The sequence below is a fragment of the Prunus persica genome, chromosome G6 (assembly GCF_000346465.2).
Source record: "Prunus persica cultivar Lovell chromosome G6, Prunus_persica_NCBIv2, whole genome shotgun sequence".
NCBI lineage: Eukaryota > Viridiplantae > Streptophyta > Magnoliopsida > Rosales > Rosaceae > Prunus > Prunus persica.
In genome coordinates, this window is record NC_034014.1 from 24,153,583 (window position 1) to 24,171,773 (window position 18,191).

Below are 18,191 nucleotides of genomic sequence, written 5' to 3' on the forward strand. Positions count from 1 at the left end.
GAAGAGAGTGTGCCCAAAACAAAAAAAAACAAAAAAAAACAAAAAACTCAAAATCCTGCAGTGTTGAAGTTTGCTTGATCGGATTCGTGATAAAAAATTGTTCCATAAAACTAAATCTCCCAAAGAACCTGATAATACAGTCAGAAAGATACATTAATGACCCTGTTTCCAAACAAGAAGTGCAAATTTAGTGCTATCTTGACGAACAAAGCAACACGAAAACAAGCCAAGGGCTATGCATACCTTGCAGCTGCAGAGCCGTTAAAAGCTTTCCTCGCATGGCATCACCTTCCAAGGGTTGAGCTGATTGGGAAACTGCCACAATTGGTTGAATGTCTCCATCACCTTCCTACTCTGTTATTTTGGTTGTAAAATTTAACAAAAAAATAATAAGAAAAAAGGCTTGAAAAGAAATGCGAATAGAAGCTAAAATTTGGAGAAAGTTTGACAAAAACTCATCAGAAAATCCTCAAAATTATAAAAATTAATCTTTGATTGATACGAAGCAAAAACAGAAGCTATATAAAGAAAAAGTACACACTCTAATCTAATAGATGCCGCTGCATAAGCTGATAAGGAAAAGATACAACAAGGCTGGGGAAGAGTAAGTATAATAATGCACTGACAATTGGGAATTGCTTGTACCTTATAATTACAATGAAATTAATTTTCCAGAAACATAGCTTCTTCAATCTGCACCCCATGATCAACACCTGTCTCTCAACCAACTGATCAAAACCAACTTTGGTCAATGCTGCTTATGGAAAGAAAAAATGGTAGGCATTGGCAAACAGAGTTAATATTCTTTGTAGAGATGGGTTTAGAAAGAAAAATGGTACCTTTAGAACCATTTCTGGATACTTTGGGAGATTAATGAATTTGAGTTTTGGTTCCATCCAGGTTCACAAATCTCCAAAAACTGCAGAGATTTAAACATAAATATGTTACAAACTTACACACATTATTTGGTACCTTGAACTGAAACCTTGAATTTACAAATGGAGTTATAAAACACGATAATTTTTTATTTTTTTTTATAAATCATCCCTGAGTTCTATATGGTGTGTATGTATTGAATGTAGAGAACACTTGAGTTTAGTTTAATTTGTTTTGGTTTTCATATCTTTATTTGAAGTAATTGAATCATTAAACTAAAATGCGAATAGAAGATAACAACCTAATTAATTATAAGTGAGAGCGAATCACACAAACATTTTTTCTTAGCATTTCACGTGATTAAACAAATCAAAGGAAAAGTAAACCAAAAATTAAAAAATGTACTAAACAATAAACAATCAAGTTAAAATGAACACTAAGTTAGATAGGGCTTCTCTAGTAGGCCCAGTCCCATATGTAATTTTGTTTAGTTGTGTTCGGGCTTAGCCCCCAATTCACCAAAAGAAGATTTTTATTTATTTATTATTTTTAAGTAAAGAGAAGAAAATAATTGATTTCAGAACCAACAAATAAGAAAATAGAAAAACTTACAATCGATGTGTGGAATATGAGAAATCTTGGGCCATTCTGGGCCACTGTCTTTATTGCATCTATTTTTCAGAAGAGGACAATCGAAAAACCATATGTGCTTTAATTTGGTGAGACATTTCATAGCTTCAAGTGTAGGCAGATACATCAGATTCTTGCATAACGATATACTTAGGTTCTCAAGAGATGCAAGATTTCCCAACCACTCTGGAAGAGCCTCCATCCCGTCGAAGGATAGTATTGACAAAGCAGTTAGAGAAGTGAAGTGTTGAACTTGTTCAGGCAGAGACTTGAGCTTCGGCCAACCGAACAAGATTAATGTTTCAAGTTGTGGAATAACCTGAAAAGCAGGAAATGAATCGAGCTCCTTCCAGAACCCACCAATTGACAATTCCTTTAAGCGGGTGAGGGATGCTGCAAACGCACTGGGGTGTACATCTTTTAATCCATCACAATTATAGATATGCAACTGACGGAGTTGTGTGAGGCTGTCTAAACTTGGAATAGCTTCGAGATTCGGGCAATAGGTGATAGACAGGTGCTCAAGAGAGGTACAATGTTGTAACCCACTCGGTAGGCTTGATAATCCATCACAATTAAAAATCACTAATTCACGGAGGGATGGAAGGCCATGTGTGGTTGGAATGGATGTTATTTTGGAGCATCCCCATATTTGCACCATTTGAAGAGAGGTGTAGCATTCTAGCCCCTCAGGTAGAATACATAACTCAAGACACTTGAGAATAGGAAATTTGCAGAGAGATGCGACACCCTGTGTAACTGGGATGCACTCCAGACTTTGACAATCCATTATAATCAACTTCTTAAGGGAGAGCAGAGTGTGTAGCCCATCAGGCAAAGTCCTAAGATTAGGACACCATGAAATACTCAATGACTCGAGAGATGCACAACAACCAAATACATCCGCAGCAATACAAGTTAAATCTGGGCAGCTCTGTATCTCCAAATATGAAAGATTTTTGTTGTTCTTTAACATGCCTTCCGGCAGAGAAGCAAGTTCCTTCATCGTCCTTATTGTGAGATGAGTAAGAGTGGTGAGTTGAGTGCTTATATTAGCTATCGGCATGCCGCTATCCATGGAATGTATTGTTAACTTTTGGAGACATGGAAAATGAGTAGGAGCACTTTTCAATTGATTACAATTCCTCAGGAACAGCTCCTCAAGGCGAGGAAATATTGCAGCTTCCGTCCATTCAATTAGGTTCTTTGCATTATCAATACTTAATTTTTTCAAGGAAGAAAACAAATTTCCACTCATCATCCACGATGGAAATTGATCACTGCTAAAGTTGCAAATCTTTAAAATTCTCAATTCAGAGTGCGGTTTAAGGCCTTCTAGGACATCCCTGTCGTTGTTTATGGCGCTTGACCTGTCTTCCCCCCATTCAAACTTTAGTTTGCGTATGTTTGTCTTCTCCGCTAACTTTGCTTTCTTTGCTTCTTCTTTATCTCTCACATGCTCCAGATGACAAATAGATATTTTGCCTTTCAAATGCTTTAAGCCACCTAACTCCTCTATTCCACAGCCTTTCTCCTTACCCACAATAAAATAAGATAATGATCGGAGATTACTCAACCGCCCCATGCCAACGGGATATCTCATAACATAACCCCTATCAAAATAAATATGTCTCAAGTTAATCAAATTTTGCAGTTTCTTTGGAAACTCTTTAAGCAGATAGAGATTGCGCATTCTTAATGTCTGTAGGTTATAAAGTTTGCCAACAGATTGAGGGAGCCTTTCGATCATTCTTCTTGAAATATCTAAATACCTCAAGTGTTTCAACTTTCCAATTGAATTTGGCAACTCATCAATATCAGCCTCCTGTAATTTTAAGACACGCAAACCTTTAAATCTCGATAAGATGTTACCAAGAACTTCACCTTCGAAAAACATTGAGCGCACTACAATTCCTTTTGAAATTCCCTGTAGTTCTAAGGCTGAAGGTTGGGCCATATGTCGACCATCATTGGAGTCCTTGCTCTTTGATTTTGAAACAAGTTCAGCAAGATCATGCACAAGATCGTGCATTTTGCAATGGGTAATCACATTATAGTTATCCATTGAAACATCTTGAAAAAAGGACTTCTCCAATAGAATATTAAAATATTGATTTCCTACATCCTCCATCTCTAGATTACTTTGGCTAGAAGAACGGTGAAGCAATCCCTGAGCCATCCAAAGTTGTACCAGGTCATCCTTTTCAATATTGAAATCTTTGACGAACATTGAGCAATATGCAAAGCATTGTTTCAAAGTTGGTTTTAATTCATCAAAACTCAACTTCAAAATCGACATGATTCTTTCATCTCCATCTGATAAATCCCATATGGTACTTTCTTGAATAACCCGCCATCTATCAATGTTTTCAAAACGCATCATATTTCCCAAAACCTATAGGCACACGAGTTTGAATTTCTATTAAATGATAATGTTATAAAATTAACTATAATTACTAGGTTGACCAATCTAATCCAATTTTATTGGTTTCAATAATATTGGTGAATTGGATTGGATCCAAAAAAAATTTAAACTAATTGGATCGGTTTGGTTAGCAAATCTAGAGTTTGAAATCCAATTCAAACCGAACCGATCCAACCTTTTAAAAATATATGCAAATATTTTCCTTTCCTAGTGCTCAAACATAAACCACATTTTACGTTCCACTTACACCAACACACCAACACAACTTTGTTGATATTATTTTGAAAAAAAATATATTAACATTCTAGATTTCTAAGTTTTTGTGTTGATTTTAGTGTTGATTTTTTTTAAGAAATGGATGTAACTTGAACTCTAAATGTGAAACTTCATATTGTAGTGTTGTTTTCTAAAATTTATTTATGACTATTTAGTACATACTTAATGGTATTTTCTATTGGATTGAATTCTATATGATTACCTTTACAATTATCATATTTTCATACAAACCGATCATCCAATTCAATCCAATCCAATGTACATTGAATTGGATCTTGACATCCGAACACATTGGATCAGATTGTAAAATCTCAAATCCAACATAAAAATTGAATTGAATTAGATTGATAACAAATTCATTGGTTTCGAACCGATATAACACTATGTAATAAGCATTTAATGACTATATTTCTTTCAAAAAATAAATAAAGGCATCGTCAAACGTGGCAATCTACTCTCTTAAGAGGCTTGTAAGTCAAGCAATTAAGAATATTTACTCTTGCAATTGACATATTAAGTTCAAACCCTCCCTCCTCCAATATCTCTAATAAAACAAACAATCCACTCTCAAAAAAATTAACAAATAAATGTATAGTATTACGGGAACAAAAGGAAAATATAACTGTATCTATAAAAGCAGTACTATATATCTTATACTATGGTTTATCGTCCATTAATTCCCACCTAATTTTCCCTATGTGGGCTTCATTTATTTTATAACAAATTCAGGAATAAAAAAACTCTTTCCCTACCAATAATGTGCAAAATGCCATTTATACCCTTTTCATCTTTAGTAAGTTCGATAATAATTTAATAAGATAAACAAAATTAAGATAATTATAGTAAATGACAGTCTTCTATCAGTCAGGGAAGGATTTTCTTTCTATCAGTTCGGGTGGTGGTGGTGGTAGGAGTGGAGGTGGAGGCGCAAGTGGTGGGTAGTGGTGGTGGTGGAGGAGGTAGAGGTGGAGGTGAAGTTGGTGGTGGTGAAGGTGGAGGTGAGGTAGTGATAGTGGTGGTGGAGGAGGTGGTAGTAGACGATGTCAATTTTAAAAATGAACTATGGTATTATGGGAATTGCTAGATAGTTTCTAGGCTCCGTGTAGTTATGTTAAATAAATTTTTGTTAACAGTTTTTCAGAAAGGTAGCCACATTAATTCGATCTCCTTCTAGCTTCTTCTTTCAACCACAGGTATTCATCTAATCGACAGTAGTACTAATATGTTTCTGTAAATCTGGATTACTGATGTATCTGCCAATATACTGATTTTTTTTCTTTAAATAATCCTTGTTAATTATTATGTGGTATTTTGTTCATTTTACTTGTGAAATTAGTGGTATGTTTGAGCCTATTTTGTTGCATAAATTATAGTGGTATTTTGTTTTTTATATAATCCTTCACAAAATAATAAAGCAAACAAGATTACCGATGTCTAGTGGGTTAAAGGTTTGTTAATGAAAAACAAATATAAGAATAAGAAGCAAGATCAAGCGAAAAATTCAGCAAACGGATAAACATACCTTTGCCAGTAATGGTAGGCCTGCACACTTTCTGGCGATGTCCCTTCCAATTCTCTCTTGATCTTTAGTCAAAGGAGCACTGTCATCCAGAAATGCTCTGTTCTTTAAAATGAGCCAACATTGATCATCTGATAGTTTCCCCAAATTACACATAGGAAGTGTCTGCACGATTTTTGCAACCTTCTCACTACGGGTAGTGACAAGAATGCTGCTTCCTTGTGTATCTTTAACACTTGACAAACAACTCGTCAAATCATTCCATTTGTCAGGATCTTCATTCCAAACATCATCGAGTACGAGCAAATATCTTTTTCCTTTCAGATGTTTTTGAAGATTTTTGAGTGCTGCTTCCTTCTCTTGAGCCTTTTCTAGTTTAAAATGTACCAAGATCTTGTTTAAAATCGACTTGACTTCGAAAGGAACAGATACGCATATCCATATTTTTATAGTGAACTGTCTGCCTATCTCATCATGATTATATATAGATTTAGCCAAAGTTGTTTTTCCCAAGCCAGCAAATCCTACAATGGGCATAACCGAGAGAGAATTCTTTGGAGTATTGCTTGAGTCGATCAAGGTTGTTACTATATCTAACACAACCTTCTCCCTTCCAACGACGTACTTTTCATCTTGAGCAAAGCTGGAGACGGTTTCCCTGTCAACTCCTGCATCATGAGAGCTTCCACCTTGGAATGTCGAACTTGCAACTAGATCAATACTAGCTGCCTCATTCTTCAGATTGACTAAAGATGAGTTGATTTTCTTGATTTTATGTGCCATTTTGTGACGGAATGCAATGGGATTGTAGTGGAGTGAAAAGAAATTGAGTACCTTTTTCTTCATCTGGTCTTGCACTTCTACCTTACGCCGGAGAACTTCATATTCATATTCATCCAACACATCATCAGCATCATGAGCTATGTCTTCAAGGTCCTTCACCCACATTTTGACCGCCTCGGCCCGATCTTTTTTTTTCCCGGCATCTTGTAGCATGGCTTGAACCTTGGACAATGATTCACGCAGACTTGTGAGTTCTCCTTTGAATCCCCGCAGAAGATTGAATTCTTGTTGGGCAAGTGAAGCCACCTTCGTCAGAATCCCCTCAGCTCCAAAAGTAACAATTTCTGACATCTTAGTTATAGTTTGTTCACGTACACAGCAAAAACAACAGGAACTGCTGTTATTCAAACGCAATGTGTCTCTCAAGGTTATGTTATGGATTTATATAGAGATGGGAGGAAAGGAACTTATATTAGACTTGCAAATCAAGCAATATTTGTTTGTATAATATTCTTTTTCAAAGCCTGGGCATTTAAGTTTCGAATCATATTATACCAACACATCGACCAAGGGGACACCTCAAAGAGATATACCTCAGTCTTTGTTTTCTTCATTATTAAATGATGCTCCTAATCAAAAGCAAAAGCAAAGAAACTTAAAAAAGCATCTCTTTTTATTTTTTATTTTATTTCGTAATTTTAAATATAAACTATGTAAGATTGTCCTCTGTTTGTGATCTCAAAAAGAAAAAAAGGATCTTTTTTCTTCTAAGTTTAAGTATTGTTCTTGGTTCGAAGTCTGGGCATTTAAATTTCGAATCATATTATACCAACACATCAAGGAAGGGGAAACCTCAAAGATGCCTGTCTTTTTGTTTTCTTCATTATATTTTTAAATCATTCTCCTAATCAAAAGCAAAGAAAAGAAAAGAATAAAAGGAACACTCTGTTTTGTTTTTGAAATAATCAAAATCAACATTGAGCTTCCAAGCTTGGGTCTAACTATTTAGATTCTCCTCACTTTGTAAACAATGAGGGGGATTTTTTTGGTGAAGGGGTTCAATCCAACTATTCAATCATTAAAAAGTTCAAGTCCAATATTTTCTCTTTCTTATTGGATAGTGGGACGATTGAACCCCTCTCGCAACCCCCTCACCCACCACAACCCCTATAGCATTTCCACGTGATCTCAGGTTCCATTGCGATGAATTTGATCGCGAGTTTGCTAGGCCTGGGCCTTTTTGTGCCTACTTTGTTCCTTCTTTGGTCTTAGGCCGAAGGCAAAATTTCATGAAGGAAACTCTCTTCAAAAATATGAATCATGTCTAAGAGGACCTGAATATGTATGATCTTTTTAACTGTCCAAATTCCCAACAAAACCAATCTAAATTGCAAGGGACCTGGCCCTAAACAAAAAAAAAATTATTATTGTTCTTAGTTTAAGTATTTTTGCTTTACAGTTCTATAATTTTAGTGTTTTTATTGTATTTGAAAAGCGTTAATGAGTATAAAAATGAGAGATCTCTCCTGGGCCTTTCATTCCTCAATCATCTTCTACCTTTACTTAACAAATCAATGTTGTTTTCTTCCACCCCGCTAATACATATATATATATATATATATATATATAATTACATATCAATCTTTGCTGAGCCTATAATAGCTTCATCAGTTTTATTGTCTCCTATTAAAAAGTAGTCTTCTAAAACAAGTTTTCTACGCAAAGGATGAAAGAGATAACAATTTAGCAATTAATATTGGAGAAAGATAGTGATTAAAGTAACCATACATGAGATTGTTTCTTGGAAGCACAAGAAGAATCGAAAATTATATCGATATATAAGATTGCATTTTTTATTGTCAAACAGTCTGATGTGCTAACGCATATATTAATTTCTTTTTTTTTTCGGAAATTGAAATTATATCACATATACATTATACATATGTTATAAAAATGCGAATTAAATGTGTAATGGGGTTTGTATTAAATGGGAGGTAGGACCAAAACAGTGCTTATACAGGTCCAGATAATCCAAAACTCGCCGACTGTTTATTCTAGCTCATTCATTCCCCCCGTCAAAAAGTTTCTTCTATCTTTGTTGGCCTAAAAAGACATAGAAAGCCACCAAATAATTTGAACACAAAGCACTCTGCATTGCTAGAAAAGGAGCGTTTGAATGGGATGAGGAATATGTACGATTACTTAGAAAACACCCTAACCCATTCTTTCTTCTCTCTCTCTCTCTCTCTCTTTTCTCCCAGACACTGGTACTAGCTGTTAACCTGGTTTAAAGAAAAGAAAAGAAAAGCCATGGCCATAACTGCTCTGCTACTTGTTAATGTGCGTATGGACGCCATGAGATTTGTGTCAAAGTGAAAGTTTTATTAGGGTCGTGTATCTTTTCTCTTCTTTCACTATCAAGTGCTTTGATATGTTATGGGAACACAATGCATTAGAGAGCTGTAATATAATATTTAATTTATTTATTTTCTTGTTCTAGCTCTTCTCTCTTTTGCTCAAAGTAAAGCACTCTCTCATAAAGCCGGGATGCCTAATCATAGTTGTGAGTTAGGCGGTTGGTCAATATAATATGTCATTCTCTTTCTATCCAAGTTAAATCCCCTTCATCGTAAATTAGAGTAATTTAGAATATTATTTTATCCAAAAATAAAAAATAAAAAAAATTCATGCATACCCATGTTGGTCAAGTAAAAGTAGATCCACTTATCATTTTACTTGAAGCATGTAAATTACCCCCGGTTCACTTCACTCTCTAGTGGCGGATTAAGACTAAGGGCCAGTTTGGGATTGCTGTCACTTTTAAAAAAAAAGATTTGAAAATAATTAGTTGTAAAGTAAAGCAGCTCTATGTTTGGTAAACAATATTTTTAAAGTGTTGTTAGTACAATAAGCAGTGTCAAAACCTTTTGGTAAATTTTAATATAAAATTATTGTAACTGTGAATAATGACTAAAATAGACATGGGGTTGAAAGTGTTATGTACTAATCATGTAATGGTGGTGGTGGTGATGGTGATAAAGGTGGAGTTGGCAGTTGTGATAGTGGTAGTGGTGATGGTGGGGATGGCGGTTGTGGAGGTGGTGGTGATGTTCAGTGGCGGATCCACCATGGGGTCAATGGGGTCAGACGACCCCATGAAAGATCTGAATTTTAGTGGTAGGATCTGATTTTTTTCCCTTGGCAGCCATGGAAGCGACCCCATGGAGAAGAAGAAGCTTCGTGGGCCAGCTAGGGTTCTATTTTTTATTTTTTTAAACTGCTTGGCAACAACCCTAACCCCAATCTCCCCAAGACCTCCACCACTGCCAAGGGTGCTAGTTGCCATTCACTACCAGCCGTCCCAACCGCTGCCACTATTTTTGTGAAAATTTACAATTCAATTCAAGTAACTTTTGTAACTTGTAATATTGTTTTTGACATTAATTATGAGTGAAAGTACTATCGTTTCATTTTCAATATTTTTTTCATCTTAAAAAAACATTGGGTAGTTTACACTATGACCCCATGAGTGGCAATTCCTGCATTCACCACTGGTGATGTTGGTTGTGGAAGTAATGGTTGTGGTGGTGGTTCACTTCACTCCCTAGGTGTGGATTCCGACTAAGTAAATTTAGGTTTTAGCCACAAAAAAACTTTCACTTTTGGAAAAAGCCAAAGCTTTTTCAAAATAGACAGAAAAACCTCTCAACTTTCAAATCAAAGACATGCAAATGTAAGGGCTTTATCATTTTCTTAATTTGGGGGTTTAATTTTTTTAAAGAAAAGTTTTTTTCTTTCCTCTTTTTTCCAAAATTTTCTTTCTTTCTCGGTCAATGACAATAAGTGTGTTGTAGTCATGCATGCCTTAGTTGGTCAAGTAAAATTTTATCTTATTTCAACGGTCATCTTTACAAAAATAAAATGACATATAAAATTATTTGATGAATATCCAATCCAACAAATAGAAAACATGTAATGCAACATCAACATGTTCATAAGAATCCAAGATTGCAAAAGCAAAATGCAAGAAACAATGATGAGAATGGCAAAGGCACAACTACAAAACAAAGAAGACAAAAGGTTCTTCCAAATGTTAAACCATAATTTCTTTTCTCTCAAAAGGGAACTCTAAGCCTCCCAAATGATCAGATTCAGGAGAGAAACTTTTACAAAACCTAGGGAGAGAAAGTGTGCCCAAAAAAAAAAAACTCAAAATCCTGCAGTGTTCCATGAAACTGAATCTCCCAAAGAACCTGTTAATACAGATTTGAAAGACACTCAGAAAGATACATTAATGACCCTGTGTTCCAAACAAGAAGTGCAAATTTAGTGCTATCTTGGCGAACAAAGCAACACGAAAACAAGCCAAAGGCTATGCATACCTTTCAGCTGTAGAGCCGTTAAAAGCTTTCCTCGCATGGCATCACCTTCCTACAGAAGTCTTGAAAAGAAATGCAACCTTGAAAAGAAAAAGTGCACACTCTAATAGATGCCGCTGCATAAGCTGATAAGGAAAAGATACAATGAAATTAATTTTCCAGAATTGGGAATTGCTTGTACCATATAATTACAATGAAATTAATTTTCCAGAAACATAGCTTCTTCAATCTGCATCCCATGATCAACACCTGTCTCTCAACCAACTGATCAAAACCAACTTTGGTCAATGCTGCTTGTGGAAAGAAAAAATGGTAGGCATTGGCAAACAGAGTTAATATTCTTTGTAGAGATGGGTTTAGAAAGAAAAATGGTACCTTTTGAAGAGTGAATGTACTTGAGGTCAATAATTTTCACAACAACAATGCACACTACTTTCAACCATTTCGCATTTCAGGATACACTTTTGAAGATTATTGAATTTGAGTTTTGGTTCCATCCAGGTTCACAAATCCCGAATATGTCAAGAGTATCTCACAAAGTCAACTGCACAGATTTAAACGTAAATCTGTTAGGAACTTACGCACATCATTTGGTACCTTGAAACCTTGAATTTACGCACATCATGTGTGTGTATATGGATGTATTGAATGTAGAGAACACTTGAAAACTCAGAGTTTAATTTCTTTTGGTTTTCAACTTCCAAGTGATTATAAATCATATCTTTATTTGAAGTAATTGACTGATTAAACTAAAATGCGAATAGAAGATAACAACCTAATTAATGATAAGTGAGAAACGTATCGCATAAACATTTTTTCTTAGCGGTTTACATGATTAAACAACTCAAACAGAAGGTAAACAAAAAATTCTAAAATGTACTAAACGAAAAACAATCAAGTTAAAATGAACAATAAGATAGATAAGCCTTCACTAGTAGGCCAGTCCCATATGTAATTTTCGTTTAAGTAAATTTAGGTTTTAGCCACAAAAAAAAAACTTTCACTTTTGGAAAAAACTAAAGCTTTTAAAAAAAAGATAGAAAAATCTCTCAACTTTCAAACCAAAGACATGCAAATGTAAATGATTCCTTAGGAAATCCAAAAATAAATAAAGGCAATTTTGTCCATTTTGGCTTCTTTTAAAAAATTTCTCTCCCCTTTAGCCTTTTCCAAAGTCTCCTTAAGTCCGAACCCCCAATTCACCAAAAGAAGATTTTATAAAATATAAAAAAATAAAAGAAGAAAATAATTGATTTCAGAATCAAAGAAAACAAATAAGAAACTAGAAAAACTTACTGTCGGTTGGAATATGCGAAATTTTGGGCCATTCTGGGCCACTGTCTTTATTGCATCTCTCTTTCAGAGGAGAACAGTGGTAAATCTGTATGTAGTGCAATTTGGTGAGACGTTTCATGGCTTCAAGTGGAGGTAGATACATCAGATTCTTGCACTTCTGTATTATTAGGAACTCAAGAGATGCAAGATTTCCCAACCACTCTGGAAGAGCCTCCATGCCGTCGAAGGAGTTTATTATTAAATGTGTTAAAGAAGTGAAGCGTTGAACTTGTTCAGGCAAACAGTTGAGCTTCGGCCAACCCAACAAGCTTAATATTTCAAGTTGTGGAATAACCTGAAAAGCAGGGAAGGAATCGAGCTCCTTCCAGAACCCACCAATCCCCAAATTCTTTAAGTTGGTGAGGGATGCTGCAAACACACTAGGGGGTACGCTTTTTAATCCCTCACAGTTATAGATCTCCAACTCACGGAGTTGTATGAGGCTGTCTAAACTTGGAAAAGCTTCGAGATTCCTGCAATTCCTTATTAACAAGTGCTCAAGAGAGGTACAATGTTGTAACCCACTCGGTAGGCTTGATAATTTATCACAATCTGAAATCTTTAATTGGCAGAGAGATGGGAGGCCGTTTGTGATTGGAATAGCTTCGAGTTTCCAAGCAATTGCTTATTGACAAGTGCTCAAGAGAGGTACAATGTTGTAACCCCATCGGTAAGCTTGATAATTCATCACAATTTGAAATCTGTAATTTGCGGAGGGATGTGATACCTTCAGGTGTAATTGGGATGCACTCCAGACGGGGGCACTCACTCAACACCATCTCCTCAAGGCAAGGAAACACAACTATTCTTTCTGTTGGCCTTGTCATTGCTTCCGTCCATCCAATTAGCTTCGTTGCACCTTTAACAGTTAATCTTTTCAATGAAGAAAACAAATCTCTACACATCATCCAGGGTGGAAATGTATCACCTCTAAAGTTGCGAATCTCTAAAATTTCCAATGCAGAGTGCGGTTTAAGGCCTTCTAGTACATCGCTGTCATTATTGATGACCCTTGACCAATCTTCGTTTGCTGACCATGTTAACTTTAGTCTGCGTATGTTTGTCTTCTCCGCTAACTTTGCCTCCTTTGCTTCTTCTCCATCTCTCACATGCTTCAGATCATAAATACATAATTCGCCTTTCAAATGCTTTAAGCCACCCAGCTCCTTTATTCCACGACCTGTCTCCTTACCCACAATGAAAAAAGATAATGATCGCAGATTATTCAACCGCCCCATGCCAACTGGACATATTGTACCTCCATATGTTCTATCAAAATAAATATGTCTCAAGTTGGTCAAATTTTGCAGTTCCTTTGGAAACTCTAGAAGATAGAGATTGCACATTCTTAACGTCTGTAGGTTATAAAGCTTGCCAATAGATTGGGGGAGCTTTTTTATATTTGTTGCTGAAATATCTAGATACCTCAAGTGTTTCAACTTTCCCATTGAATTTGGCAACTCATCAATAAAATCCCCCTTTAATTTTAAGACACGCAAACCTTTAAATTTTGGTAATATGTTACCAAAAACTTCACCAACAAACATTGAGCGCACTTTATGAACAATTCCCTTTGGAACTCCTTGTACTTCTATGGTTGAAATCTGTGCCATATGTCGAATGCCATTGGAGTCCTTGGTCTTTGATTTTGATACATCTTCTGCAAGATCATGCACAAGATCGTGCATCTTGCAGTGGGTAATCACATTATTGTCATCCTTTCTAACATCTTGAAAAAAAGAGTTCTCCAACAGAATATTGAAATATTGATTTCCTACATCCTCCATCTCTAGATCACTATTTTTGGGAGAAGGGTGAAGCAATCCTTGAGCCATCCAAAGTTGGATCAAGTCATCCTTTTCAATTTCAAAATCTTTGATGAAAATTGAACAATAGGCAAAGCATTGCTTCAAAGATGATGATTTCAGTTCATCAAAACTCAACTTCAAACTTGACAAGATTCTTTTTTCTCCTTCAGGTAAATCCCATATTTTACTTTCTTGAATGGCTTGCCATCCATCAATCTCTTTGGAGCGCATCATACTTCCCAAAACCTGTTGGTATTTAAGTTTAAATCACAATTAAATAATATAATAGCATAAAATAACAATATGAGAATATACAATCCGCATTAATTTTAATCAAACATGACTAGTTCAATGAAAAATAAAATCATCAATTCAAGAAAACTAAACAAATGAAGAACACATATATACCATCATCACTTTTATTTTTAAGTAAATCTGAATTAATCAAATATAAGATTCATATTTATTCAACATATATACCTTTGCCATTAAGGGTAGACCTGCACACTTTTTGGCTATGTCCCTTCCAATTCTCTCTTGATCTTCACTTAAAGGACCACTCCTATCTGAAACCGCTTTATTCTTCAATATGAGCCAACATTCATAATCTGATAGTTTTCTCAAATCACGCACAGGAAGCGTCTGGATTATTGATGCAACATGGGCACTGCGAGTAGTGACAAGGATGTTGCTTCCTTGAGTATCTTTAATATTTAACAAACAACTGATCAACTCATCCCATTTTTCAGCATCCTCGTTCCATACATCATCAAGAATGAGAAGATATCGTTTCCCTTTCAAAATTTCTTGGAGGTTTTCGCATATTGCTGCCTTACCTTTTATCCCAGCCTTTGTTGGTTCAACATATATACTCCAACATCCCGCTTAAAATCGTCTTCACGTCAAAAGGGGTAGATACACATACCCATATTTTTGTGTTGAAGTGGCTGCCTATCTCATTTTCATGATATATTGCTTTAGCCAAAGTGGTCTTTTCCTAAGCCTGCCATTCCCACAATAGCCATAACACAAGGACGAGTCTCTCTTTTATTGCTCGAGTTGATTAAGTCTGTAACTATATCTGACACAAGCTCCTCCCTTCCGACCATGTACTTTTCATCCTGATCAAATCCGGAGATGGTTTCCCTGTCAAGTACCACTACCTGACGAGAGGTTGCGTCCGGCCTAGCAACTAGACCAACACTAGCTTCCTTGTTATTCAAACTCTCCAAAGATGCATTGATGTTCTTAATTTTGTGAGCAATTTTGAGACGAAACGCAACAGGATTGTGGAGTGAAAAGAAGTTGAGTACCTTTTTCTTCATTTGGTTTTGGATTTCTACCTTACGCCGGAGAAGCTCGTATTCGTAGTCATCCAGCACATCATCAGCTTCATGGGCTATGTCTTCAAGCTTCTTCACCCACATTTCCATGGCCTGGCCTTGTGATTTTTCGGCATCTTGTAAGATAGCCTCAGTGAAGGACAATAAATCACGCAGTGTTTTTACCTCTCCTTGGAATCCCCATAAAAGACTGATTTCCTGAGAAGCAAGTGAAGCCACTTTCTTCAGTATTTCCTGGGCACCAAAAGTAAGAAAATCCGCCATCTTTCTTTCACCACTAGTACTACTAGTAATCAGTTAGAAAACCAATAACAAGATTGAAGGCCCAGTCCTGAATGAAGGTTACTGTGAATCTATATATTTAACTTTGATATCTGGTCAGTAAATTATAAACAAAGTAATATACAAATGCAGTGCAAGTTTGAAACTTTGAAATAAATAGAGATAGATTCTCTTCCATGGGTTACATACATCAAAACCAACTTGTAATATTTGTCTTTACTTTACATATGGAATCACATGGTCACGATGAGCAATACTACTTTCTATATCTCCCCTTCTCAAAGCGCACCAAACCTTCTCCATTCATATTAAACAAAGCATCGAGGAAGGTGCCCTCACTGCCCTGTAATGTAAATCTCAGATTCAAATTGTGAATATGATACAGGAAACATTTGGCTCCTACCCAGCCGGCAGAAGCAATTAAATTCATTTTAATTAGAAAATCGATACCTCGAAATATCTGAAAAATATAGTTTTATAAGGGACATGGTCTTGTATGTCTCTGGTTCCAGCAGTTATTTATGTTCAAGTTCCCATACCCATGTGATTGGGGACTTTCCTTTCCTTTCCTGAGGATGTTTTATGCAAATGCCGGAGGATGCTTAATTTGGGCAAATGTCGCTTCTTCCATAAAATCAAAATATATGAATGGCATGATGAATCGAAAAATAACACAATACTAACAGAACAGTCCAAGCTTGCGTTTTGCTTTAATTTAATCACAGAATCTCAGATCTTTCAATAGTTCTTCACATCCATGAAACTTCATGAGCCAGTTGAATCAAGAAAAGAAGCATATTCATATATATACTACGATACAATGTGAATGGTATGTGTATATTTTCCTAGGCTCTCATGGCCTCCTTTCAAGTGACCACAGACTACGCAGAATTCACAATCCACATGAGAAAGGTAAAGACTATACATAATTTACATCTCCACAACATGCTTTTAGAATATCTTTGTGGCTAATGTTTTTGCTTTTGGATTGGTTTAGGATAAAGAAGCCGGGGATGATCCAGATATCAAAGACATTCGGGGCCGCTGTCTCTTAGGCATCTTTCAGTTAGAAGAAAACAACAGCCAAGCAATATGTGCTTTAATTTGGTGAGACGTTGCATAGCTTCAAGCGTAGGTAGATACTTTAGATTCTCGCACATGGATATAAATAGGAAGTCAAGAGATGCAAGATTTCCCAACCATTCTGGAAGAGCCTCCATGCCGTCAAAGGACCTTATTTTTAAACATGTAAGAGAAGTCAAGTGTTGAACTTGTTCAGGGTGAGACTGGAGCTTCGGCCAATCCCACAAGGTTAATATTTCAAGTTGTGGAATAACCTGAAAAGCGGGAAATGAATCGAGCTCCTTCCAGAACCCACCAATTTCCAATTCCTTTAAGCGGGTGAGGGATGCTGCAAACACACTGAGAGGTACACTTTTTAATCCATCACAGTTATATATCCTCAACTCAAGGAGTTGTGTGAGGCTGTCTAGACTTGGAATAGCTTCGAGATTCTGGCAAGAGTTAATTGACAAGTGTTGAAGAGAGGTACAATATTGTAACCCACTCGGTAGGCTCGATAATTTATCACAATTTGAAATCTGTAATTGGCGGAGGGCTGGGAGGCCGTGTGTAATTGGAATGGATGTTATTTTGGAGCAAAAGCTTATTGTCAACATTTGAAGAGAGGTGCAACATTCTAGCCCCTCAGGTAGAATAGATAACTCATGACAGTGAAAAATAGTAAATTCACAGAGAGATGCGAGACCGTGTGTAACTGGGATGCACTCCAGACTTTCACAACCCCTTATAATCAACTCCTTAAGAGAGAGTAGAGTGTGGAGCCCATCAGGCAAAGTCCTAAGATTGGGACAGGAAGAAATACGCAGAGACTCCAGAGATGGGCAACAACCAAATACATCGGCAGCGATACATGTTAATTCTGGACAATTCTCTATCTCCAAATATGAAAGACTTTTGTTGTTTTTTAACATACCTTCCGGCAGAGAAGCAAGTCCCCTGATCTTCTTTATTGTGAGATGAGTAAGAGTGGTCAGCTGAGTGTTTATATTAGCTATCCGCATGCCACTATTCATGGAATCTATCTCCAACTTTTTGAGACATGGAAAATGAATGGGAGCACTTTTCAATTGATCACAATTCCTCAACAACAACTCCTCAAGGCGAGGAAACACAGCCATTCTCTCTGTTGGCAATACTGCAGCTTCCGTCCATTCAATTAGGTTCTTTGCATAATCAATCTTTAATATTTTCAATGAAGAAAACAAATCTCTACACATCATCCATGGTGGAAATGTATCACCGCTAAACTTGCAAATCTCCAAAATTTCCAATCCAGAGTGTGGTTCAAGGCCTTCTAGTACATCCATGTCATTGTTTATGGCACTTGACCTGTGCCACCCCCATTCAAACCTTAGTCTGCGTATGTTTGTCTTCTCTGCTAACTTTGCCTTGTTTGCTTCTTCTCCATCTCTAACATGCTCCAGATCATAAATAGATAATTCGCCTTTCAAA

General features: G+C 36.3%; 3 protein-coding genes and 2 pseudogenes across 3 annotated transcripts; all 5 read right to left on the reverse strand.

The window, feature by feature from the left end:
- Positions 1–1,331, reverse strand: part of LOC18773536 — a 16,297-nt pseudogene extending 14,966 nt beyond the window's left edge.
- On the reverse strand, positions 903–3,886 carry LOC18775297 (putative disease resistance protein RGA3). Its single transcript, XM_020565862.1, has 2 exons — positions 1,489–3,886; positions 903–919 (listed from the first exon to the last, which is right to left on the reverse strand). Exons 1-2 carry the CDS (start codon positions 3,884–3,886, stop codon positions 903–905), a joined length of 2,415 nt encoding a protein of 804 aa, XP_020421451.1.
- LOC109949786 (putative disease resistance protein RGA3) lies at positions 5,280–6,902 on the reverse strand. Its single transcript, XM_020566080.1, has one exon. It carries the CDS (start codon positions 6,858–6,860, stop codon positions 5,709–5,711), a length of 1,152 nt encoding a protein of 383 aa, XP_020421669.1. The 5' UTR covers positions 6,861–6,902; the 3' UTR covers positions 5,280–5,708.
- On the reverse strand, positions 12,769–14,262 carry LOC109949737 (putative disease resistance protein RGA3). Its single transcript, XM_020565863.1, has one exon. The coding sequence runs from the start codon at positions 14,260–14,262 to the stop codon at positions 12,769–12,771; it is 1,494 nt and encodes a 497-aa protein (XP_020421452.1).
- On the reverse strand, positions 14,438–15,638 carry LOC18774696 (annotated as a pseudogene).